A 26,612-nucleotide genomic window follows, 5' to 3' on the forward strand; every position below is an offset into this window, starting at 1 on the left:
AGTTCAATCTTGGTTTCATCAGACCAGAGAATCTTTCCTCATTCTATGACAGTCCTTTAGGTGCCTTTTGGCAAACTCCAAGCGGGCTGTCATGTGCTTTTTACTGAGGAGTGGCTTCCGTCTGGCCACTCTGCCATAAAGGCCTGATTGGTGGAGTGCTACAGAGATGGTTGTCCTTCTGGAAGGTTCTCCACAGAGGAACTCTGGAGCTCTGTCAGAGTGACCATCAGGTTATTGGTCACCTGCCCTTGTCCTCCGATGCTCAGTTTTGTCGCTTGGCCAGCTCTAAGAAGAGTTCTGGTGCATCCTGTTTCTATTGATCATCTTTGATGTTTCAACAACTTGATTGGAGTCCACCTGTGGTAAATTCTATTGATTGAACATGATTTGGAAAGGCACACATCTGTCTATATAAGGTCCCAAAGTTGGCAGTGCATGTCAGAGAAAAAACCAAGCCATGAGGTCGAAGGAATTGTCTGCAGAGCTCCGAAACAGGATTGTGTCGAGGTACAGATCTGGGGAAGGGTAGCAACACATTTCTGCAGCATTGAAGGTCCCCAAGAACACAGTGGCCTCATCGTTCTTAAATGGAAGCTGTTCAGAACCACCAATACTCTTCCTAGTGCTGGCGCCCGGCCAAACTGAGCAATCGGAGGACAAGGGCCTTGTTCAGGGAGGTGTGACTAAGAACACGATGGTCACTCTGACAGAGCTTCAGTGTTCCTCTGTGGAGATGGGAGATCCTTCCAGAAGGACAACCGTCTCTTCAGCCACTCCTCAGTAAAAGGCACATGACAGACGCTTGGAGTATAACAAAAAGCACCTAAAGGACTCTGACCATGAGAAACAAGATTCTCTGGTGTGATGAAATCAAGATTTAACTATTTGACCTGAATGACAAGCGTCACGTCTGGAGGAAACCAGTCACCATCCCTGCAGTGAAGCATGGTGGTGGTAGCTTCATGCTGTGTGGATGTTTTTCAGCGACAGGGACTGGAAGACTAGTTATGATCAAGGGAAAGAGGAACAGAGCAAAGTACAGAGAGATCCTTGATGATAACCTGCTCCAGAGCACTCAGGACTTCACTGGGGCAAAGGTTTGCCTTCCAACAGGACAATGACCCAAAGCACACAGGCAAGACAATGCAGGAGTGGCTTCGGTCATTGAATATCCTTGAGTGGCCTGGCCAGAACCCGGACTTGAACCCTATCGAACATCTCTGGAGAGAGCTGAAAATAGCTGTGCAGCGATGCTCCCCATCCAACCTAACAGAGCTTGAGAGCATCTTCAGAGAAGAATTGGAGAAACTCCCAAATACAGGTGTGCCAAGCTTGTAGCGTTTAAAAAAAAATCTATTTTATTTAACCTTTACCCAAGAAGACTCAAGGCTGTAGTCGCTGCCAAAGGTGTTTCAACAAAGAACTGAGTAAAGGGTCTGAATACTTATGTACATTTCTTTCAGTTTTTTTATTTGTAATAAATCTAAAACTGTTTCTTCTTTCTAATTATGGGCTATTGTGTGTAGAATGATGAGGAAAAAACAAGTTTATATATTTTAGAATAAGGCTTTAAGGTAACAAAATGTGGATAAAGTCAAGTTTGGATGAACGTACTCATTTAAGGATTTTTCTTTATTTTACTATTTTCTACATTGTAGAATGGTAGTGAAGACATCAAAGCTATGGAATAACACACTTGAATCATGTAGTAACCAAAAAAGTGTTTATGGGATTCTTCAAAGTAGCCACCCCCAAGCTGGTTGAGAATGCCAAGCTGTCATCAAGGTAAAGGGTGGCTACTTCGAAGAATCTCAAATATAAAATATATTTAGACACTATTTGTATGTGTGTGAGTCTCTATAATGGGGATCCAGTTGTTCACTAACAATGCCAACAAGTACAGTGTTTCGGCCTTGAACTTCCGTGGCTTCAATTAGAGGGGCCAGTCATTTTACCCAGAGGGGTATACTACAAAGGATAATCATTGTTAGCCAGCTAACTTTGATAAGCAACCGCAAATAACTATTGATTTGATGGTTGGTTAAAGCTAAACTTGGATGTATTTTCAATTGTTAAATCAATTAGACCATGCCAATTTTAAGCTTAACTTTTTATTTTATAGAAAGATATCAGAATATTTAGTGAACGGCCTCCCAAGTGGTGCAAGGCAGTGCATTGCAGTGCTAGCTGTGCCACTAGACATTCTGGTTCGAGTCCAGGCTCTGTTGCGACCGGGAGACCCATGGAGCGGCGCACTTTTCGCCCAGCGTTGTCTGGTTTAGGGTATGGTTTGGCGGGCAGGGATTTCCCTTGTCTCATTGTGCTCTAGCGACTCCTGTGGCGGGCTGGGCGCATGCACCTTGACATGGTTGCCAGGTGTACGGTGTTTCCTCCGACACATTTGGTGTGTCTGGGTTTAAGCGGGCATTGGCTAGGTTGAGTCGTGTTTCAGAGGACGCACGGCTCTCGACCTTCGCCTCTCCCGAGTCCGTACGGGGGTTGCAGCGATGAGACAAGATTGTAACTACCAATGGGATACCATGAAAAAGGGGTAAAAAATTGAAATGTAAAAAAAGAAATATAAATATACTAAAAATATTTAGTGAAGTCAGCTGGCTGATTCTTTTTATCCGTTTTATAGTATACCCCTCTTGACCAGTTTTGAAGGTAGTTTAGCAAGCCACTGCTAACTAGCGTTAACTCTGAGACTTCCAGTTATTGCGCTAACTTCCTTCAACTGCACGCAGAGACAAACATGGTATCCATGACTTCATCTGACTGGGCAATTAGAAAAATGGCTTAATTGCCAAAATCACTCACTATCCCTTTAAAGAGGATAGCTGATATGTCATTTATATATTTTTTACTTCAGTTACCCTGCATATGTCCATGCATCCTCATAATATACAGTTGAAGTTGGACGTTTATATACACAGGTTGGAGTCGTTAACTCGTTTTTCAACCTCTCCACAAATTTCTTGTTAACCTGTTGGGGGTAGGGGGCAGTATTGACACGGCCGGATAAAAAACGTACCCGATTTAATCTGGTTACTACTCCTGCCCAGTAACGAGAATATGCATATAATTATTGGCTTTGGATAGAAAACACCCTAATGTTTCTAAAACTGTTTGAATGGTGTCTGTGAGTATAACAGAACTCATATGGCAGGCAAAAACCTGAGAAGATTCCTTACAGGAAGTGCCCTCTCTGACAAGATCTTGTTCTTCTTGTCTCTGTTTATTGAAGACTGAGGATCTTTGCTGTAACGTGACACTTCCTACGGCTCCCTTATGCTCTCAGAGCCCGGGAAAAAGCTGAATGATATCGAGGCAGCCCCAGGCTGAAACACATTATCGCTTTTGGCAAGTGGCCGATCAGAGGACAATAGGCTTAGGCGCGTGCACGAGTCGACCCCGTGCTTTATTTTCTTTCGTCTTTTTAACCTCTATGGGCTAGGTGGGACGCTAGCGTGCCACCCGTGGTGCACTCCATCAACAGCAGGTGCATTTCAAGAGCGGCAAATTTGAATCCAAATAAATGTCAAAATTCAAATTTTTCAAACATACAACTATTTTACACCCTTTGAAAGATAAACATCTCCTTAATCTAACCACGTTTTACGATTTCAAAAAGGTTTTACGGCGAAAGCATAAATTTAGAGTATGTTAGGACAGTACATTTACAAGAGTTGTGTGTAATGTTTTGTCAATTCAAAGACGGTCACCAAAACCATAAAACCAGCTAAAATGATGCACTAACCTTTTACAATCTCCATCAGATGACACTCCTAGGACATTATGTTAGACAATGCATGCATTTTTAGTTCTATCAAGTTCATATTTATATCCAAAAACAGCGTTTTACTATGGCATTGATGTTGAGGAAATCGTTTCCCTCCAATAACCGGCAGTCAAGTCAGCGTCACAAATTAAATAATTAAAATTAGAAAACATTGGTAAAATATTATATTGTCATTTAAAGAATTATAGATTTACATCTCTTGAACGCAATCAACTTGCCAGATTTAAAAATAACCTTACTGGGAAATCACACTTTGCAATAATCTGAGCACTGCGCCCAGAAAAATACGCGTTGCGATACAGACTAGACGTCATGTTGGGGAGATCTAAAATCGAAAATACTATGTAAATAATCCATTACCTTTGATTCTCTTCATCAGATGTCACTTCCAGGTATCACAGGTCCATAACGAATGTAGTTTTGTTCAAAAAAGCTCATCATTTATGTCCAAAAATCTCCGTCTTGTTAGCACATGATCTAAGCCAGCCGGACTTCTCGTCATGAACGAGGGGAAAAAATATATTTCCGTTCGTTCAAACATGTCAAACGTTGTATAGCATAAATCATTAGGGCCTTTTTTAACCAGAACATGAATAATATTTAAGGTGGACGAATGCATACTCTTTTATAACGTATTGGAACGAGGGTACCCAACATGAACTCGCGCGCCAGGTGTCTAATGGGCCATCATCGTTCCATGGCTCTTGTTCGGTCAGATCTCCCTCCAGAAGACTCAAAACACTTTGTAAAGGCTGGTGACATCTAGTGGAAGCAATAGGAAGTGCCAAAATATTCCTCAGCCCCTGTGTTTTTCAATGGGATAGGTTTAAAGGTAATACAACACATCAGGTATCCACTTCCTGTCAGAAAATGTCTCAGGGTTTTGCCTGCCAAATGAGTTCTGTTATACTCACAGACACCATTCAAACAGTTTTAGAAAATTTAGGGTGTTTTCTATCCATATGTAATAAGTATATGCATATTCTAGTTACTGGGTAGGAGTGGTAACCAGATTAAATCGGGTATGTTTTTTTATCCAGCCGTGTCAATACTGCCCCCTAGCCCTAACAGGTTAACTAAACGCAGATTCCCGGTCGGAATATTATCGCTTTTTTACGAGAAAAATGGCATAAAAATTTATTTTAAACAGCGGTTGACATGCTTCGAAGTACGGTAATGGAATATTTAGACATTTTCTGTCACGAAATGCGCCGTGCTCGTCACCCTTCTTTACCCTTTCGGATAGTGTCTTGAACGCACGAACAAAACGCCGCTGTTTGGATATAACTATGGATTATTTGGGACCAAACCAACATTTGTTATTGAAGTAGAAGTCCTGGGAGTGCATTCTGACGAAGAACACCAAAGGTAATCAAACTTTTCTAATAGTAAATTGGAGTTTGGTGAAGGCTAAACTTGCTGGGTGTCTAAATAGCTGTGATGTGATGCCGGGCTGTGATGCCGGGCTATCTACTTAGAATATTGCAAAATGTGCTTTCACCGAAAAGCTATTTTAAAATCGGACATATCGAGTGCATAGAGGAGTTCTGTATCTATAATTCTTAAAATAATTGTTATGCTTTTTGTGAACGTTTATCGTGAGTAATTTAGTAAATTTTTTGTAAATTCACCAGAAGTATGCTAGTTCTGAACGTCACATGCTAATGTAAAAAGCTGTTTTTTGATATAAATATGAACTTGATTGAACAAAACATGCATGTATTGTATAACATAATGTCCTAGGGTTGTCATCTGATGAAGATCATCAAAGGTTAGTGCTGCATTTAGCTGTCTTCTGGGTTTTTGTGACATTATATGCTAGCTTGAAAAATGGGTGTCTGATTATTTCTGGCTGGGTACTCTGCTGACATAATCTAATGTTTTGCTTTCGTTGTAAAGCCTTTTTGAAATCGGACAGTGTGGTTAGATTAACGAGAGAAATCGTCCCACTGGCCCTAGAGAAGTTAACAAACAATAGTTTTGACAAGCCGCTTAGGACATGTACTTTGTGCATGACAAAAGTAATATTTCCAACAATTGTTTACAGACATATTATTTCACAGATAATTCACTGTATCACAATTCCAGTGGGTCAGAAGTTTACATACACTAAGTTGACTGTGCCTTGAAACAGCTTGGAAAATTCTAGAACATTATGCCATGGCTTAAGAAGCTTCTGATAGGCTAATCGACATCATTTGAGTCAATTGGAGTTGTAGCTGTGGATTAATTTCAAGGCCTACCTTCAAACTCAGTGCCTCTTTGCTTGACATCCTGGGAAAATCAGAAGAAATCAGCCAAGACCTCAGGAAAAAATTGTAGAAAAAAATATTGTAGACCTCCAAGTGGTTCATCCTTGGGAGCATTCTGTCTCCTGGAGATGAACGTATTTTGGTGCGAAAAGTGCAAATCAATCCCAGAACAACAGCAAAAGATCTTGTGAAGATGCTGATGGAAACGGGTACAAAATTATCTATATCCACAGTAAAACGAGTTCTATATTGACATAACCTGAAAGGCTACTCGGCAAGGAAGAAGCCACTGCTCCAAAGCCGCCAAAAAGCCAGACTATGGTTTGCAACTGCACATGGGGACAGAGCTCGTACTTCTTGGAGAAATGTCCTCTGCTCTGATAAAACAAAAATATAACTGTTTGGCCATAATGACAATCGTTATATTTGGAGGAGAAAGGGGGTAGGCTTGCAAGCTGAAGAACACCATCCCAACAGTGAAGCACAGGGGTGGCAGCATCATGTTGTGCTTTGCTGCAGGACGGACTGGTGCACTTCATAAAATAGATGGAATCATGAGGGAGGAAAATTATGTGGATATATTGAAGCTACATCAGTCAGGAAGTTAAAGCTTGGTCGCAAATGGGTCTTCCAAATGGACAATGACCCCAAGCATACTTCCAAAGTTGTGGGACAATGGCTTAAGGATGACAGCAGTCACGGTATTGGACTGGCCATCACAAAGCCCTGACCTCAATCCTATAGAATATTTGTGGGCAGAACTGAAAATGCGTGTGCGAGCAAGGAGGCCAACAAACCTGACTCAGTTACACCAGCTCTACACCACCTCGGGGGTTTGTGATCAATTAATAATTATTTATAAAGCCCTTTTTAAGTCAGCTGATGTTTCAAAGCGCTGTACAGAAACCCAGCCTAAAACCCCAAACAGCAAGCAATGTAGAAGCACGGTTGCTAGGAAAAACTCCCTAGAAAGGCAGGAATCTAGGAAGAAACCTAGAGAGGAACCAGGCTATGAGGGGTGGCCAGTCCTCTTCTGGCTGTGCCGGGTGGAGATTATAACAGTACATGGCCAAGATCTTCATAGATGACCAGCAGGGTCAGATGATAATAATAATCACAGTAGTTGTAGAGGGTGCAGCAGGTCAGCACCTCAGGAGTAAATGTCAGTTGGCTTTTCATAGCCGATCATTCAGAGTCAGAGATAACAGGTGCGGTAGAGAGAGTTGAAAACAGCAGGGTCCACGACAAGGTATCATGTCCCGTGAACAGGTCAGGGTTCCATAGCCGCAGGCAGAACAGTTTAAACCAGAGCAGCAGCACAACCAGGTGGACTGGGGGACGGCAAGGAGTTATCAGGCCAGGTAGTCCTGAGGCCTGGTCCTAGGGCTCAGGTCCTCCGGGAGGGAGAGTATATGTTTAAATTCACACAGGACACCGGATAAGACAGGAGAAATACTCCAGATATAACAGACTGACCCTAGCCCCCTGACACACAAACTATTGCAGCATAAATACTGGAGGCTGAGACAGGAGGGGTCGGGAGACATTGTGGCCCCGTCTGACGATACCTCCGGACAGGGCCAACCAGGCAGGATATAACCCCACCCACTTTGCCAAAGCACAGCCCCCACACCACTAGAGGGATATCTCCAACCACCAACTTACTACCCTGAGACAAGGCCGAGTATAGCCCATGAAGATCTTCCCCACAGCACGAACCCGAGGGGGGCGCCAACCCGGACAGGAAGATCACGTCAGGGACTCAAGTGACGCACCCCTCGCGCCATTGACTCAGCCCCTGTAATAGGGTTAGAGGCAGAGAATCCCAGTGGAGAGAGGGAACCGGCCAGGCAGAGACAGCAAGAGCGGTTTGTCGCTCCAGTGCCTTTCCGTTCACCTTCACACCCCTGGGCCAGACTACACTCAGTCATATAGGACCTACTGAAGAGATGAGTCTAAAATAAAGACTTAAAGGCTTTAGACCTGTGTCTCTCACATGGATAGGCAGACCATTCCATAAAAATTGAGCTCTATCGGAGAAAGCCCTGCCTTCAGCTCTTTGCTTAGAAATTCTAGGGACGGTAAGGAGACCTGCATCTTGTAACCGTAGCGTACGTGTCTGTATGTACGGCAGGATCAAATCGGAATGATGGGTAGGAGCAAGCCCATGCAATGCATTGTAGATGAGCAGTAAAACCTTAATCAGCCCTAGCCTCAACAGGAAGCCAGTGTAGAGAGGCTAGCACTGGTGTAATATGATCAAAAGTTCTAGAATTCTAGTCAAGATTCTAGCAGCCGTGTTTAGCATTAGCTGAAGTTTATTTAGTGCTTTATCCAGGTAGCTGGAAAGTAGAGTAGTAGTCTAATCTAGAAGTGACAAAAGCATAGTTACATTTTCCTGCATTTTTGGACAAAGTTTCAGATTTTCGCAATGCAAGATGGAAAAAAACAGTCCTTGAAATATTCTTTGTTCTTCAAAAGAGAGATCGGGGTCCAGAGTAACGCCGAGGTCCTTCAGTTTTATTTGAGACGACTGTATAACCATCAAGATGAGTTGTCAGATCCAATAGAAGATCTCTTTGTTTCTTGGGACCTAGAACTAGCTTCTCTGTTTTGTCTGAGTTTAAAACATTTGCCACCATCCACTTATGTCTGAAACACAGGCTTCCAGGGAGAGAAATTTTGGGGCTTCACCACTTTTCATCGGAATGTACAGCTGTGTCGTCCACATAGCAGTGAAAGTTAACATTATCTTTCCGAATTACATCACCAAGAGGTAAAATATATAGTGAAAACAATAGTAATTCTAAAACGGAACCTTGAGGAACACTGAAATTTACAGTTGATTTGTCAGAGGACAAACCATCCACAGAGACGAACATGTCTTTCCGACAGATGAGATCTAAACCAGGCCAGAACTTGTCCGTGTAGACCAATTTGGGTTTCCAATCTCTCCAAAAGAATGTCATGTTCGATGGAATCAAAAGCAGCACTAAGATCTAGGAGCATGAGGACAGATGCAGAGCCTTGGTCTGACGCCATTTAAAAGGTTATTTACCACCTGCACAAGTGCAGTCTGTGCTATGATTGGGTATAAACCAGACTGAAGTGTTCCGTATACATTGTTTGTCTTCAGGAAGGCAGTGAGTTGCTGTGCAACAGCTTTTGATAAAAATTGTGAGGAATGGGACATTCAATATAGGCTGATTTTTAGTTTTTAATGTTTTCTGGGTCAAGGTTTGGCTTTTTCAATAGAGGCTTTATTATTGCCGCTTTTAGTGAGTTTGGTACACATCCGGTAGATAGGGAGCCGTTTATTATGTTCAACATAGGAGGGCCAAGCGCAGGAAGCAGCTCTTTCAGTAGTTGGGATAGGGTCCAGTTTGAAGGTTGAGGCCAAGTCTATTTTCATGAATGTGTCAAGAGATACAGGATTAAAAAAACTTGTCTCCCTTGATCCTAGGTCCTGGCAGTAATGTGCAGACTCAGGACAACTGAGCGTTTGGAGAAATACCCAGATTTAAAGAGGAGTGCGTAATTTGCTTTCTGATGATGATGATGATGATGATTTTTTTTCGTCAAAGAAGTTAATGAATTTATCACTGCTGAAGTGAAAGCCACCCTCTCTTGGGGAATGCTGCTTTTTAGTTAGCTTTGTGACAGTATCAAAAATACATTTGTTAGTTCTTATTCTCCTCAATTAAGTTGGAAAAATAGGATGATCAAGCAGCAGTGAGGGCTCTTCGACAGTACCGTGCAGGGTCTATCCAAGCTAGTCTGAAGACTTCCAGTTTGGTGTAGCGCCATTTCCGTTCCCATTTTCTGGAAGCTTGCTTCAGGGCTCGGGTATTTTCTGTATACCAGGGAGCTAGTTTCTTATGACAAATGTTTTTTTTGTTTTTAGGGGTGTGACTTCATCTAGGGTATTACTCAAGGTTCAATTTTGTTCCTCAGTTAGGTGGTTAATCGATTTTTGTACTCTGACGTCCTTGAGTAGGTGGAGGGAGTCTGGAAGGGCATCTAGGAATCATTGGGTTGTCTGAGAATTTATAGCATGGCTTTTGATGATCCTTGGTTGGGGTCTGAGCAGATTATTTGTTGCGATTGCAAACGTAATAAAATGGTGGTCCGATATTCCAGGATTATGAGGAAAAACATTAAGATCCACAATATTTATTCCACGGGACAAAACTAAGTCCAGAGTATGACTGGCAGTGAGTAGGTCCGGAGACATGTTGGACAAAACCCACTGAGTCGGTGATGGCCAATATACCACGGCTAAGGGCAGTGTCCAGGCACTCCGCGTTGCGCCTAAGATCATCCCTTAGCCGTGCTATATTGGCCATATACCACACCCCCTCGGGCCTTATTGCTTAAGTATGCATTGTATTATTTTACTATATTGCATTACTTGTAATACAATAGTGTATTGTTTTAGTGTTGGTTTCATTTTAAATGTACTTTGTCTAATGCTGGATGTGATGTATTTCTCTGCTGCCCTTCAGGCCAGTGCCCAACTCTGAACCTGATGATAAAGACCCTGGGCAATGTGACGTTGGCGAACAAGCAGGCAGTGCGCTGTGATGTGGTGGGCTCCCTGGTCAGCACCTTGAGGGAGTTCAAGGCAATCTGTCTGCTCAATGGCAGCTCTATGCTCAAGCCCCTCCTGGCCCCACAGGTCTCCTACTTCCAACCTGGCCCGGAGGTCATCCCCAGCCTCAACCTGCCTGTAAGAAACCTTTTGAGTAGGGAGTGTTTGGGGGTTTTAAAAGGGAAGTTATTCCTTTGTGGAACTATTGGATAACCAAGTACTGAGGATTTGTGACTACTTTTAAGTCTGACATGACTAATTGTTTTTGTTTAATTTGAGGTTGCCCTTACATGTGTAAAAATGGCCTTGTAAACAGTATGTCTGTATGATGTGTTTGGCCCAGGATTACAACCTAGACCAGGTGAGGGCGGTGAGAACCGGTTTGTCCGTCATCAGGAACCAGCAACTCACCCCAAAAATCTGCCTGATACACGGACCCCCAGGAACGGGAAAGAGCAAAACCATCGTGGGCCTGCTGCAAAAGCTGTTCTCTGAGGTACGCCGTTTGCCTTGTTTCTGGACACTGTGTTTTGTTGTTCAACCCTGGGCTAAGGTCATTAGACACAAGGAGACATTTTCAAAAATGAACTTTTCTTTTGCTCTAGTGTTCTTTAGTGTTTCTTTTTCCTTCCTATTGAACAACCTTGGCTTAAAGGCATTGTGAAATTCTAACTTGCATATAATTCGCTGTGTTCCCCTCATTCTCATAACCATCTCCAGGGAGTACAGAGCATGGCTAAACCCCGCCGCATGAGGGTCCTCCTGTGTGCCCCGTCCAACGCCGCCATCGACAACCTGATGAAGAAGATTATCCTGGTCTTCAAGGAGAAGTGCAAGAACATCAGGGGTACGCTACCTCAACTATGGAAATCCTCATGAATTGGTGAACTGTGAATAGAAGAATGAAATATGCCTATTTGGAAAAATGAAATGGGTAAAAATGTACACGGCAATTCAACTACAAATGATTGTTTCACGGAACTGATATGGTGAAGTTGACATTGTCCTGGATGGCTTTCTTAAAGGTAACTGTGGGGACATCAATCTGGTGAGGCTTGGGAACGAAAGGACCATCTCCAAGAATTTAAAACCTTTTAGCCTGGACAGTCAGGTGAAAAACAAAACACGTGAGTCTGGAGAGTGTGCGCGGGCACAAGTATGCACGCACCTTCCTCAAATCACCTCAATAAAAAAACACGTTTTGTCCCTTTTCACCTGCAGAAAAGGCACTGATGTCACAGGACTCAGACATCCACCGGCGCGGAACGCAGCTGGACGAGAGCATAGACAAGATCTCCAAGATGTTGCAAAAACTGCAAAAGAAAGAGGAAATGGTACATGCATGCTTCCCCCAGCAGAGGTTGCCAGAAGGCTGGCCACACCTACAGTTATCCAAATCTCCTGTTCTACGCTGTGGGCTCTTACTTTAATTATGGGCCTCTGTTCAGACGCGTTTACAGTCGACATGGGTTCGAATCCAGCCCACTGCCCTTTGACTCACCCTCTTTCAATCTCCCCTGTCTTTTCCTTAAAAAATATGATGGAATGGCATGTTTATACATTTTTCTGCTTTTCATGATTTCTCTCTTCCTGCGTCTTCCATTGGCTGGTGTGTAGTACCATGAGCTGGCAGCGCAGAAGTCCAGACTGCTCCAAGAGAGACAGACACTCAGCTACCAACTCAAACAAGTAAGGCACTCAATCACATGACCATTATCTACACTACATGTCAAAAGACTTAGAACACCTACTCATTCAAGGGTTTTTCTTTGTTTACGATTTTCTACATTGTAGAATGATAGTGAAGACATCAACACTATGAAATAACACATATGGAATCATGTACTAACCAAAAAAGTGTTAAATCAAAATATATTTAAGTTTCTTCAAATAGCCACCCTTTGCCTTGATGACAGCTTTGCACGCTCTTGGCATTCTGAACCAGATTCATGAGGTAGTCACCTAGAATGCATTTCAATTAGCAGGTGTGTCTTGTTAAAAGTTAATTTGTGGAATTTCTTTCCTTAATGCGTTTGAGCCAATCAGTTGTGTTGTGACAAGGTGGGGGGTATACAGAAGATAGTCCGATTTGGTAAAAGACCAAGTCCATATTATGGAAGGAACATCTCAAATAAGCAAAGTTGAATGACAGTCCTTTAAGACATGAAGGTCAATCAATGTGGAAAATTTCAAGAACTTTGAAAGTTTCTTCAAGGGAAGTTGCAGAAACCATCAAGCGCTATGATGAAACTGGCTCTCATGAGGACCGCTACAGGAAAGGAAGACCCGGAGTTCCTTTGCCGCAGAGGATAAGTTCATTAGAGTTACCAGCCTTAGAAATTGCAGGTTAAATAAATGCTTCAGAGTTCAAGTAACAGATACATTTCAACATCAACTGTTCAGAGGAGACTGCGTGAATCAGGCCTTCATGGTCGAATTGCTGCAGAGAAACCACAATTGGAGGACACCAATAAGAAGAGACTTGCTTGGGCCAAGAAACACGTGCCGTGGACATTAGACCGGTGGGAATTTGTCCTTTGGTCTAGAGTCCAAATTGGAGATTATTGGTTCCAACTGCCGTGTCTTTGTGAGATGCGGTGTGGGTGAATGGTTGGTCTCCGCGTGTGTATTTCCCACTGTAAAGCATGGAGGAGGTGTGGGTGTGCTTTGCTGGTGACACTGTCTGTGATTTTATTTCGAATTCAATGGCACACTTAACCAGCATGGCTACCACAGCATTCTGAAGCAATAAGCCATCCCATCTGGTTTGCGCTTAGTGGGACTATCGTTTTGTTTTTCAACAGGACAAGGACCCAACACACCTCCAGGCTGTGTAAGGGCTATTTGACCAAGGAGAGTGATGGAGTGATGCGTCAGATGGCCTGGCCTCCACAATCCCCCAACCTCAGCAAAATTGACATGGTTTGGGATGAGTCGGTCCGCAGTGAACGAAAAGCAGCCAAGTGCTCAGCATATGTGGGAACTCCTTCAAGACTGTTGGAAAAGCATTCCAGGTGAAACTGGTTGAGAGAATGCCAAGAGTGTGTAAAGCTGTCATCAAGGCAAAGGGTGGCTACTTTGAAGATTCATCTAAAAAAATATATTTTGATTTTTTTTTGCTTCCTACATGATTCCGTGTGTTTTATTTCATAGTTTTCATGTCTTCACTATTATTCTACAATGTAGAAAATAGTAAAAATAAAGAAAAACCCTTGAATGAGTAGGTGTTCTAAATATGACCGGTAGTGTACATGGATGTTTTTAGCAACGTTGTCATGTGTATAAGGGCTCATTAGATGAGTTATTATTCAGGATGGATTAAAGAAAGGGAAAAAAACTGCTTTGATGGGAAAGACTTCTAATTAGAAATGCTTATTTCTCTCATAACCCTCATGCTTTGTCTTCCCTCTTTCTGTCGAACTCGTTCTCTACCTTTTTTCTCTTCTTCCTCCCACTATCAGTCTCGCAGTAGGAAGCAGGAGACCCAGGCCCAGGTACTGCAGGATGCCCATGTGGTCTGCTGCACCTTGAGCACCAGCGGCAGCACCGTCCTGGAGTCGGCGTTCCGGCGCCTGGGACACAAGCCCTTTAGCTGCGTCATTGTGGACGAGGTCAGAATTTGGAGCTCCTATAATTTGGCTGCATTTCAATAGTTGTTCCATCTACCAAAGTGGTCCTGGAGACTCACGGTGTGCAAGCACACTAGGCTGCTGCAGCACCCATAACTCACATGGGTGCCACAAATGCGAAGCAGAAAATAATTTGTGCCGTTTTTGGACATTGATTAGCGATTGTCAAGGACTCGCACACAGAGATGCCAAAATATGTGTGGAGGCTACAAAAGAACTTCATAGTCTTTATCTGGTTATGGGGTTTGAATAACACGAGGCACAAAATCATTTCTCGCTCTTAAAGGGGCAGTAGCCTTTGGTAGTATAATTTTCAATGTCAGCATAATTTAATCTGTAGTTACTCTTTTATCATGTTACCAATAATATTTACATGTAAATGTTCTTGATTAAACTTCGTTATCTTTTAACTAAATGCTGTCATTCAGCTTCCAAAATGTAAGTAGGTACAGAACATTCAGAAATTATTCAGAACCCTTGACTTTTCCACATTTTATGTTTTCAGCCTTATTCTAAAATGAATGAAATAAGAATGTTCCTCAATCTACACACAATATCCCCTAATGAAAAAGCGAAAACAGGTTTGTAGAAATATTTGCTAATGTATTAAAAATAATAAAAATCCCTTATTTACATAAGTATTCAGACCCTTTGCTATGAGATTTGAAATTGAGTTTAGGTGCATCCTGTTTCCATTGATCGTCCTTGATGTTTCTACAACTTGGAGTCCACTTGTGGTAAATTCAATTGATTGGACATGATTTGGAAAGGCAAACAACTGTCTATATAAGGTCCAACAGATGACAGTGCATGTCAGAGCATAAACCAAGCCATGAGGTCGAAGGAATTGTCTGTAGAGCTCCGAGACAGGATTGTGTCGATGCACAGATCTGGGGAAGGGTACCTAAAAATTTCTGCAGCATTGATGGTCCCCAAGAACACAATGGCCTCCATCATTCTTACCTGGAAGAAGTTTGGAACCACCAAGACTCTTCCTAGAGCTGGCAGCCCAGCCCAACTGTGCAGTCGGGGGAGAAGGGCCTTAGTCAGGGAGGTGACCGAGAACCCGAATCTCAGACCATGAGAAACATTCTCTGGTCTGAAGAAGCCAAGATTGTGGTCTTTGGCCTGAATGCCAAGTGTCACGTCTGGAGGAAACATCATGCTGTGGGGATGTTTTTCGGCGGCAGGGACTGGGAGACTAGTCAGGATCGCGGGAAAGATGACCAGAGAAAAGTACAGAGATCCTTAATAAAAACCTGATCCAGAGTGCTCAGGACCTCAGTCTGGGGCAAAGGTTCACCTTCCAACAGGACAACGACCCTAAGCACACAGCCAAGACAACGCAGGATTGGCTTCGGGACAAGTCTCTGAATGTCCTTGAGTGGCCCAGCCAGATCCCGGACTTGAACCCGATCCAATATCTCAGGAGGGGCAATGAAAATAGCTGTGCAGACCCTTCACATGCAACCTGACAGAGCTTGAGTGGATCTGCGGAGAAGAATGGGAGAAACTCTCCAAATACAGGTGTGCCATGCTTGTAGCGTCATACCCAAGAATACTAGGCTGCAATTGCTGCCAAAGGTGCTTTTAACAAAGTACTGAGTAAAGGGTCTGAATACTTATGTAAATGTGATATTTCAGTTTATAATTTAATAAATTTTCAACAAACCTACCTGTGTTTGCATTGTCATTATTGTGTGTAGATTGAGGGGGGAAAAAACACTTCCAATCAATTTTAGAATAAGGCTGTAATGTAACAATGTGGGAAAAGTCAAGGGGTCTGAATATTTTTCGACTGCACTGTATGTGAAAACACCTTCACACTGCCTCAGTATGAATGTGAGAAACCAAGAGCATTTTTTTCTCCCCAACATCTTTTTGTGTGGTGCAGGCAGGGCAGGCCACCGAGACGGAGACTCTCATCCCTATGCTCTACCAGTGTAACGCCCTCATCCTGGTGGGAGACCCCCATCAGCTGCCCCCTACGGTTATCTCCCAGGTACTGCAGCTCACTGTCATTACCTGAAAATACACCTGCAAAAGATTTTTATTTAACTTGGGAAGTCAGTTTAGAACAAATTCTTATTTACAATGACGGCCTACTGGGGTACAGTGGGTTAACTGCCTTGTTCCGGGGCAGAAGGACAGATTTTTACTATGTCAGTGTTTACTGGCCCAACACTGACCACTAGGCTACCTGCCGCCCCTATTCTTACTCATGTGAGTCTTTCAGCACTTCTCAGGTCAATGATTCTGACTGACGATGAAACCGTAACTGTGTATTTTCATTGTGTTCCCCTCTCCCCCTATAGATATACAATACCAGTCAAAAGTTTGGACACCTACTCATTCAAGGTTTTTAAAAAAATGTTTACTATTTTCTACATCGTAGAAAAATAGTGACGACATCAAAACTATGAAATAACACATGGAATCATGTAGTAACCAAAAAAGTGTTAAACAAATCAAAATATATTTCATTTTGCGGTTCTTCAATGTAACCACCCTTTTCCTTGACAGCTTTGCTTTCTCTCAGCCAGCTTCATGAGGTAGTCACCTGGAATGCTTTTCCAACAGTCTTGAAGGAGTTCCCACATGCTGAGCACCTGTTGGCTGCTTTACCTTCATTCTGCGGTCCAACTCAACCCAAACCATCTGAATTGGATTGAGGCCAGGTCATCTGATGCAGCACTCCATCACTCTCCTTCTTGGTCAAATAGTGATTTTCTTTCTATACTCTCGCAGTCTCCTCTGAACAGTTGATGATTGTTACTTGAACTCTGAAGCATTTATTTGGTCTGCAATTTCTGAGGCTGGTAACTTTAATGAACTCATTCTTCTGCAGCAGAAGTAACTCTGGGTCTTCTTTTCCTGTGGCGGTCCTCATGAGAGCCAGTTTCATCATAGTGCTTGATGGTTTTTGCAAGTGCGCTTAAACTTGCAACATTTCGGAAATTGTCCGCGTTGACTGACCCTCATCTCTTAAAGTGATGATGGAATGTCATTTCTCTTTGATTATTTGAGCTGTTCTTACCATATTATGGACTGGGTCTTTTACCAAATAGCCCTATCTTCTGTATACCACCCCTACCTTGTCACAACACAACTGATTGGCTCAAGTGCATTATGAAGGAAAGAAATTCCACAAATTAACTTTTAACAAGGCACACCTGTTAATTGAAATGCATTCCAGGTGACTACCTTATGAACCTGGTTGAGAGAAGACCAAGAGTGTGCTGAGCTATCATCAAGGCAAAGGGTGGCTAATTTGAAGAATATCAAATATATTTTGATTGAACACTTCTGGTTATTGCACAATTCCATATGTGTTATTTTGTAGTTTTGATGTCTTTACTATTATTCTACAATGTAGAAAATAGTAAAAATAAAGAAACCCCCCTATGAGTAGGTGTGTCTAAACTTTTGACTGGTACTGTACATTAAAAGGTTTAGTGTTAGGTAGATTAAGTGTTCCATTTAAATGTATGATTTTTCTTCTGTCAGAAAGCGAAGGAGTTGAAGTACGGCCAGTCCTTGATGGCTCGGCTGGTGAATAACCTGGATCACTACTGTAAGGAGAACAAGAAGCCCAGCCCTGTGGTCTTCCTTAGCTGCCAGTACCGCATGCACCCCGAAATCTGCGAGTTCCCCTCCAAGCACATCTACCGCAAGGCCCTTAAAACTGACAGGTAGGTTCCCTCCCTGCCCCCGCCTTTAAAACACACGGACTTGATTCAGTAGGAATGAATGGTCTAGTTATTGTTTTCATGTTCCTAAAGCTGGAGAGAGTGTGAGCAAATATTTAATTACAATGTAATGCACCTGTCATTGAAAACAATTTGTTTGAGTGTAGTGGTGTACACAGTGCTGCATTATTAATGGCGACTGTTCCTATTTCTGAAGTACATCTCGTTTTTTTTTATGTTAATGTTATGGAAGTTTCCAGACACTTTTTATTTTATTTCTAGTTTTGTCTTGTTTTTGAGAAACTTACCCCAGCCGCAATTCACTTAGTCGTTGTGCAGTATCAGGGCATGCAAAATACATTTTTGAAACTGACACACTCAGTATGGTGATGTAGGTCTTTAATATTGTACACGTATAGTGGCTTGTGAAAGTATTCACCCCCTTGGCATTTTTCCTATTTTGTTGCCTTACAACCTGAAATTAAATTAGATTTTTTTTGTATCATTTGATTTACTCAACATGCCTACCACTTTGAAGATGCAAAATATTTTTTATTGTGAAACAAACAAGAAATAAGACAGAAAAACAGACCTTGAGCGTGCATAACTAATCAACCCCCTCAAAGTCAATACTTTGTAGAGCCACCTTTTGCAGCAATTACAGCTGCAAGTCCCTTGGGGTATGTCTCTCTAAGCTTGGCACATCTAGCCACTGGGACTTTTGTCCATTCTTCAAGGCAAAACTGCTCCAGCTCCTTCAAGTTGGATGGGTTCCGCTGGTGTACAGCAATCTTTAAGTCATACCACAGATTCTCAATTGAATTGAGGTCTGGGCTTTGACTAGGCCATTCCAAGACATTTAAATGTGTCCCCTTAAACCACTCAAGTGTTGCTTTAGCAGTATGCTTAGGGTCATTGTCCTGCTGGAAGGTGAACCTCCGTCCCAGTCTCGGGAAGACTGAAACAGGTTTCCCTTAGGAATTTCCCAGTATTTAGCGCCATCCATCATTCCTTCAATTCTGACCAGTTTCCCAGTCCCTACTGATGGATAACATCCCCACAGCATGATGCTGCCACCACCGTGCTTCGCTGTGGGATGCTGTTCTTGGGTGATGAGAGGTGTTGGGTTTGCGCCAGACGTAGCGTTTTCTTTGATGGCCAAAAAGCTCAATTTTAGTCATCTGTGTTTACTTGTTTTTTTTCAGGCCACTCTTCCGTAAAGCCCAGCTCTGTGGAGTGTACGGCTTAAAGTGGTCCTATGGACAGATCCTCAGATCTCCGCTGTGGCGCTTTGCAGCTCCTTCAGTGTTATCTTTGGTCTCTTTGTTGCATCTCTGATTAATGCCCTCCTTCCCTGGTCTGTGAGTTTTGGTGGGCGGCCCTCTCTTGGCAGGTTTGTTGTGGTGCCATATTCTTTCCATGTACTTCTCCACAACTTTGTCCCTGATCTGTTTGGAGAGTTCCTTGGTCTTCATAGTGCCGCTTGCTTGGTGGTGCCCCTTGCTTAGTGGTGTTGCAGTCTCTGGGGCCTTTCAGAACGTGTGTGTGTATATACTGAGATCACGTGACAGATCATGTGACACTTTGATTGCACACAGGTGGACTTTATTTAACTAATTATGTGACTTCTGAAGGTAATTGGTTGCACCAGATCTTATTTCGGGGCTTCATAGCAAAGGGGGTGAATACATATGCGTCACCACTTTGCTTTTTTTATTTATTTTTTTTAAACACATTTATTTTTACACTTCACCAATTTGGGCTATTTTGTGTATGTCCATTAGATGAAATCCAAGTAAAAATCAATTTAAATTACAGGTTGTAATGCAGCAAAATAGGAAAAACACCAATTGGATGAATACTTTTGCAAGGCACTGTAATTGTTTTTCCCAAACTTTTTCCGCAATGTTATATTCCACTTCTACCAACAGTGTTGCACGGGCTGTGTCTGTTTACTCTAGAGACAGCCTCAGCCTGCACAGCTGTGTGAGGGAAACCGACAAAATGGACTATAACCAATGTTCCCTCAATTTGTTTTAAAGCACTTAGCAAATTTCAGGTCGGCTGAGAGCGAACTTGAATGTTGTGAAAATTCTGTGTAACGTCCAGCGCTTTTACTGTGAACACTGAGGCTGTACCTGCTTTTAGTTAGTTTTAAGTGGCCAAGTAGGCTACTGTGGCTATTTGATCATAATGTAGGCCTACCAGAGTGGCCTATCATCAAAAACAATGGAGAATATCCATCCCATAACATTTTAATATGGTTATAGAACAGCTATCATTCAGCCTACAGTAGCAGCCAATGTGTGGTGTTCAATGTAGGCCTACATTCTATGAGAGTTTTGAAAGACAAACAGGGCTTGACGTTTACCTGTTTATCCACTTGTCCTTCAGACAAGGTGACTGAATGTTGTTTGATGCAAGAAACCACTTAACAAAATAAATGCATTATTATTCCAATAGCCTTATTACAGAGAATCAGACAAATTATGCTACCCTCTGCCTATTGGCTACTTGGCTTTTTCAAGCCTGTCTCAAAATACAACACTGCCCCTTCAAGACAAAAATGTTCTTTACCTGACTTGCTTGTCGAAGAGCTTTTGTAGGAAGCAATCACTCCCCTATTGCTGCGTACAAATGATCTATAACTGGGATAGTAACTCACTAACTAGCAAAAGATATGAACAAAATGTGCACATGTGGCTACATGCAGCTATGGCTTTGAATGCAGCTATCGCAATAGAATCCTACTCTGAATTCTGCCTACAACAAAATCTCTTGCGTAGTTCGTTTTATTTCGCTATGTTGCTTTGAAAGTGGCTAATATTACATATCTACCCCAACCAGAAGCCATGGATTACAGGCAACATCCTCACTGAGCTAAATGGTGGAGCTGCCGCTTTCAAGGAGCGGGACTCTAACCCGGAAGCTTATAAGAAATCCCGCTATGCCCTCCTCCGAACCATCAAACAGGCAAAGCGTCAATACAGGACTAAGATCGAATCGTACTACACCGTCTCCAACGCTCGTCGGATGTGGCAGTGCTTGCAAACTATTAGACTACAAAGGGAAGCACAGCTGTGAACTGCCCAGTGACCCGAGTCTACCAGACGAGCTAAATAACTTCTATGCTCACTTTGAGGCAAGAAACACTGAAACATGCATGAGAGCATGAGCTGTTCCGCACGACTGTGATCACGCTCTCCGCAGCTGATGTAAGACCTTTAAACAGGTCAACATTCACAAGGCCGCAGGGCCAGACCGATTACCAGGACGTGTACTCCTAGCATGCTCTGACCAACTGGCAAGTGTCTTCACTGACATTTTCAACCTCTCCCTGTCCGAGTCTGTAATACCAACATGTATCAAGCAGACCACCATAGTCCCTGTGCCCAAGAACACTAAGGTAACCTGCCTAAATGACTACCGACCCGTAGCACTCACGTCTGTAGCCATGAAGTGCTTTGAAAGGCTGGCCATGGCTCACACCATTATCCCAGAAACCCTAGCAGTTTTCAGCTGTGCTAACATAATTGCAAAAGGGTTTTCTAACGCTCAATTAGCCTTTTTAAAATGATCAACTTGGATTAGTTAACACAACGTGCCATTGGAACACAGACGTGATGGTTGCTGATAATGGGCCTCTGTACGCTTATGTAGATATTCCAATAATAAACTGCCGTTTCCAGCTACAATAGTCATTTACAACATTAACAATGTCTTCACTGTATTTCTGATCAATTTGATATTTTAATGGAAACAAATGTGCTTTTCTTTGGAAAAACAAGAACATTTCTAAGTGAGCCCAACTTTTGAATGGTAGTGTACATATTACCTCGACTAACCGGTACCCCCTGTATATAGCCTCGCTATTGTTATTTTACTGCTGCTCTTAAATTATCATTTTTTTTGTTATTTTCTTAACTGCATTGTTGGTTAAGGGCTTGTAAGTAAGCATTTCACTGTAAGGTCTATTTTGGCGCATGTGACAAATAACATTTGATTTGATATTGTGTTGATTCGATCAAAATTGCCACAGTAAAGGAAAACGTTGATCGTGTTAACAGGGAGAACTTTAAAGAGTTACGTCGAAGTTCAATCTCGTGCTGCTTTCCGTGGGCTGATATTTGTAATGCGCAGCAGTCCCAGGGAGCTGCGCGGCAGTGTCGGGGCTATTGCACGACTGGGCGCAGCTTAGAGGAACATTGATTATGTTGCGGAGAAAGTTCAGAATGACCTACAGTACATGTCAAAAGTTTGGACACCTACTCATTTCAAGGGCTTTTCTTTATTTGTATTTCAAAGTTCTTGAAATTTTCCGCATTAACTGACCATGTCTTAAAGTAATGATGGACTGTCGTTTCGCTTTGCTAATTTAAACTGTTCTTGCCATTAATATTGGTATTTTACCAAATAGGGCTATCTTCTGTATACCACCCCTACCTTGTTACAACACAACTGATTGTCTCAAACGCAAAAAGAAGGAAAGAAATTCCACAAATTAACTTTTTAACAAGGCACACCTGTTAATTTAAATGCATTCCAGGTGATTACCTCATGAAGCTGGTTGAGAGAATGCCAAGTGTGCAAAGCTGTCAAGGCAAAGGGTGGCTACTTGGAAGACTCGCAAATATTAAACACGTTTTGTTTAACACTTTTTTTTGTTACTGCATTCCATATGTGTTATTTCATAGTTTTGATGTCTTCACTATTATTCTACAATGTAGAAAAGAGTAAAAAAAAATTAACCCTGGAATGAGTAGGTGTCAACTTTTGACTGGTACTGTATATCGCTATACTGAGAGCATGTCAGTTTCTAAAAGGATGTATTTGGGTCTTTGCGCTTTTAATGTCCTTTGCATGCCCTGATACTGCACAACAAGAAATTAGGAAGTGAATCGCGGGAATTCTCCATTTTAAGTGTTTTACATTGCATGTTAAACAATATTTTTTATTTATCCTTGATTTAACTAGGCAAGTCGGTTAACAAATTCTTATTTATAATGACGGCCTACCGGGGAACAGTGGGTTAACTGCCTTTAACCACTAGGCTATCGTTTGTGTGTGTGTGTGTGTGTGTTCCTGTCTTCAGTGAAACTGCAGAGAGGAGGGGGAACTTTGGCTGGCCTCTCCAGCCCTACCGTGTGTTTGACGTGACCGACGGTCAGGAGGTCAAGGAGGGAGCGTAAGAAATGCTCTGGATCACGGTCCTATGACTTCTCTTATTTTATTCTACTGTAGGCCTCATGTTAAAGGGATAGTTCAGTGACCTTTACATGATTTAGACATTTGGTTTCTTATCTCCACAACATTCTAGGGCACGTGTAAAAATCATTCCATGGAGGGCCGAGTGTGTTTAGTTTTTCCTTTCAATTAAGCCCTAGACGACCAGGTGTGTGGAGTTCCTTAACTAATTGGTGACCTTAATTAATCGAGTACAAAGGAGGAGCGAAAACCCAGACACTCGGCCCTCCGTGGAATGAGTTTGACACATCTGATCTTGGGCCTTCAAACTCAACTCTGGACTTTGAAGCCAGTTCCACTGCTTGTTTTCATTGTTTCCCTGTAATCAGAGACCTATTTAGACCTGGCATACCAAGTGGGTGCAATTCATGATCAGGTAGAACAGAAAACCAGCAGGCTCCGGATCTCGTAGGGTAGGAGTTGAATACACCTGGCCTAGGGACAGGGAGTGACTGCAATCCACACTTTGATTTTGTTCCAATTCCCAACCTCTTGCTGAACAATCCCTTTAATGACATGCATGACATTGCGAAAAAGTGCTTGTGACTGAATACATGTTGAATGACTGTTCGATTGCCGTCTGGCTGGTCACCAGGTCGTTCAGCAACCTGAAAGAGGTGCAGCTAGTCGTGTTCCTGCTGAGGCTGATAGCTGAGAAGCATCAGGTCAAGGTGGGGGTCATCACGCCCTACAATGCCCAGAAGGACCGCATCAGCCGCGAGTTGGCCAAGGTGGTCAACAAGAACCTCACGTGAGTCAAGTGCTGCACCATAAATGCGCATTCTCATTGGGGTTAGTAGATTGCCAGGGATATGCTCCGATGGCACGAAGGGTCCGTTCGCACTGCTGGTGTAAAAAGAAACCATTTGCCAGAAAAGGAAGCCATTTCAGCAGTTCTAGCTGGCAGAATCATTAGAGCAAAAAGAAATGGCTTCCTTTCTGCTGTAGTTTTTCCCACGCTAGCAGTGTGAAGGGACTCTAGAAAGACCAAAAGAGAAATTGTGTTCCAGGGTGGACGTTGACACTGTGGAAGGCTTCCAGGGCCGAGAGATGGACTGTGTCATTGTCTCCTGCGTCAGGGCGAGCCACGAGCAGGGCGGCATCGGGTGAGTATACAAGCTTTCCTGGTAAGGTCATGTGACCAGGCCCTATACTTGGTAATGATATAACAAATTGGATTTATGTAACGCTTTCATGCTACCAGTACTGTGCTTACCTGGGGTATGGGTATAGTTTCTGATCTGTGGTGGACTCCCCCCCACCCCCTCCCTCCCCCAGATTCCTGGGAAATCGCCAGAGGTTGAATGTGACCATCATCACCCGGGCCAGGTTTAGCCTGTTCATTCTGGGCCATCTACGGACACTCCAGGTAATTAGCTCCTCCTCCTGTATCTGTATGGAGGCCTGTGTCTGGTTGCATTTCCTTTTCCAGCCTCATGTTGATTGTGTGTCTGTCCTAGGAAAACCAAGACTGGGGCGCGCTCATCAAGGATGCCGCTACACGAGACGTCATTATATCAACGAATGAGATGACCTTCAAGACCGACGCCAGGAAGATCTTCAAGCAGGAGCTGACCAGGAGCTTGTCTTACCCCCTCGGAGAACCAGGCCCTCCCCCTGCTGCCCCCTGTCCCACCGCTGATCCCCCCAGGCCTGCTCCCTTCCAGCTACGCCGCTCTTCTGAGCCAGCCCTGTTCGCCCAGGGCAGGGACTCCCCCCAGCAGCCCAGCTCGGCATCCCCTCCCCATGACGCTGACAGGCCCAGATACCCCCGTCTGGTAGTCCAGGCCCCCCAGCATAGAGCAGACTGGAATCTACATGCTGAAGGAATCAGGGACCCACGAGCGGAGGGCTACAGAGACTCCCGGGTGGAAAACCTGAGAGATCTGCGAGCTGAGAGGGATCCACGAGGACGCAACAGCCCAGATCAGCGTCACTCAACTGGGTACCAAAACCAGAGATGGGCTGTCAGGGAGAGGGACAGAGAGCAACACCGTTCACCAATCACCGCGCCCTACCCAGGTGATGGAGTACACAGACCACCGAGGGACCCCAGACAGAGAGACTGTAATCGCTACAGTGCTACAACCTCCTTCAACCACCACACACACACTCACCCCCAGAAACGAGACCCAGACCCCCGATGGATCCCTCCCACCCACTCCAAGAGGGGGAAAGAGAGGACTGACCACTGACTCTGTTTGGTTTGTTTTTTATTGGTGTACTTTCTGATAAGTTCAGGGAAAGGGAACGACAGTGGAAGGACAAGAGATTACGCGGAATAGTTTGGTTGTCGAACAGTCAGTCAAAAACATCACTGTTCACCATCTCAAGCAGTAATATGATACTGTTGTATCATTTACAAGTCAATTTTATTTCTGTAATAAATCTAATCGTTTTTGTAATAAGCTGTTTAATGACTGATATGGCTTGAGTATGTGGGTTGGCCACTGGCCTCTCTGTATTAAACTGCCCTTTGTTTGGACAATGGGGGCGGAGCCTTTTGTGAAAGGGCCCTTGTATTATAACACTGGTGTGTTTCCAGTTTATTACTGAGAGATGTAACCAGGGTAATGCACTGCACTGTGCCTGTGACTTTTATTCATTTTCTTTTTTTGGTTCACAATTTTATCATTTCCTAATCTCATTTCCTTACGCGCTCTGCATGTCTATAGAAATGTTCTGCGCTTCATAAAAGCGCTAAGACTAATGTCTCTGGTGCTCAATGTTTGATACCTGGTTATTTATTAGTAGTATAGCCCACTTAACAGAATGGCTGTTACCTTCACATTGAAAGTACACACTATTTCCACTTAAAGTATATATTAAGTGCAAAAGTATATCTCGTCAGCCATAGTTATTTGACTATAGGCAATTATTTTAGTTGTATTTTGCTTTTAAAGTGTCGTCCTTGTTTAGCACCAGGATGCTGGTTAACTGAGGCAAATAAGATTACATTTTGTGATTGGAATTGGCCTGGTTGTGTTACATTAAGCATCTTTATAGAATTTGTTACATGGACCCATACATAGTCTAAGTGGACTCTGGAGAATGTGGGGCAGATGGATTTCTAAATAGGGAGACATGTTGTACAGTAGTTCAATGCCATTTTATGCCCCAGAGAAGCTTTGACATCTCTGGTCACTTTCTTCTGCTGGTTTGTCTGTATGGTATTGGATGCACTTTTATTTGTTGTTGTATCACACTGTGCATTTACACAAGCTTGTTTTTACACACACAGAAAACTCTCTACCAACAAAACGTATTTTAGGTTACCTTTCTTATCGACAGAGACAAGGTTATATGAAGGTATTATTCACCGCTGTTGGACTTCAGGCCAGCTGCCTCCTCGAATGTTGCAACCAAAGTACAGGCTTCCAGTGCCTCTCAGCAACTGCAGTGAAG

The 26,612-nt window shown here is 43.1% G+C and overlaps 1 protein-coding gene across 4 annotated transcripts in view; it reads left to right on the plus strand.

Moving 5' to 3' along the window:
• The window catches only part of LOC106592980 (helicase senataxin), a 54,390-nt gene extending 28,212 nt beyond the window's left edge, over positions 1-26,178 (plus strand). For 3 of the 4 annotated variants that reach the window (XM_082956172.1, XM_082956174.1, XM_082956175.1), the window contains 14 exons: positions 10,560-10,783; positions 10,989-11,141; positions 11,366-11,492; positions 11,671-11,772; positions 11,867-11,979; positions 12,263-12,334; positions 14,107-14,256; positions 16,169-16,276; positions 17,782-17,966; positions 23,056-23,148; positions 23,803-23,958; positions 24,218-24,313; positions 24,486-24,576; positions 24,668-26,178. In XM_082956172.1, coding sequence (XP_082812298.1) covers positions 10,560-10,783; positions 10,989-11,141; positions 11,366-11,492; positions 11,671-11,772; positions 11,867-11,979; positions 12,263-12,334; positions 14,107-14,256; positions 16,169-16,276; positions 17,782-17,966; positions 23,056-23,148; positions 23,803-23,958; positions 24,218-24,313; positions 24,486-24,576; positions 24,668-25,402 — 2,405 coding nt within the window. In that variant the 3' untranslated portion in view covers positions 25,403-26,178. The remainder of the gene's footprint in view (positions 1-10,559; positions 10,784-10,988; positions 11,142-11,365; positions 11,493-11,670; positions 11,773-11,866; positions 11,980-12,262; positions 12,335-14,106; positions 14,257-16,168; positions 16,277-17,781; positions 17,967-23,055; positions 23,149-23,802; positions 23,959-24,217; positions 24,314-24,485; positions 24,577-24,667) is intronic. The other variant, XM_082956176.1, reaches the window with a different exon arrangement.
• Positions 26,179-26,612: the final 434 nt, after the last annotated feature.

The sequence above is a fragment of the Salmo salar genome, chromosome 01, assembly GCF_965601325.2.
Source record: "Salmo salar chromosome 01, fSalSal1, whole genome shotgun sequence".
Classification (NCBI taxonomy): Eukaryota; Metazoa; Chordata; class Actinopteri; order Salmoniformes; family Salmonidae; genus Salmo; species Salmo salar.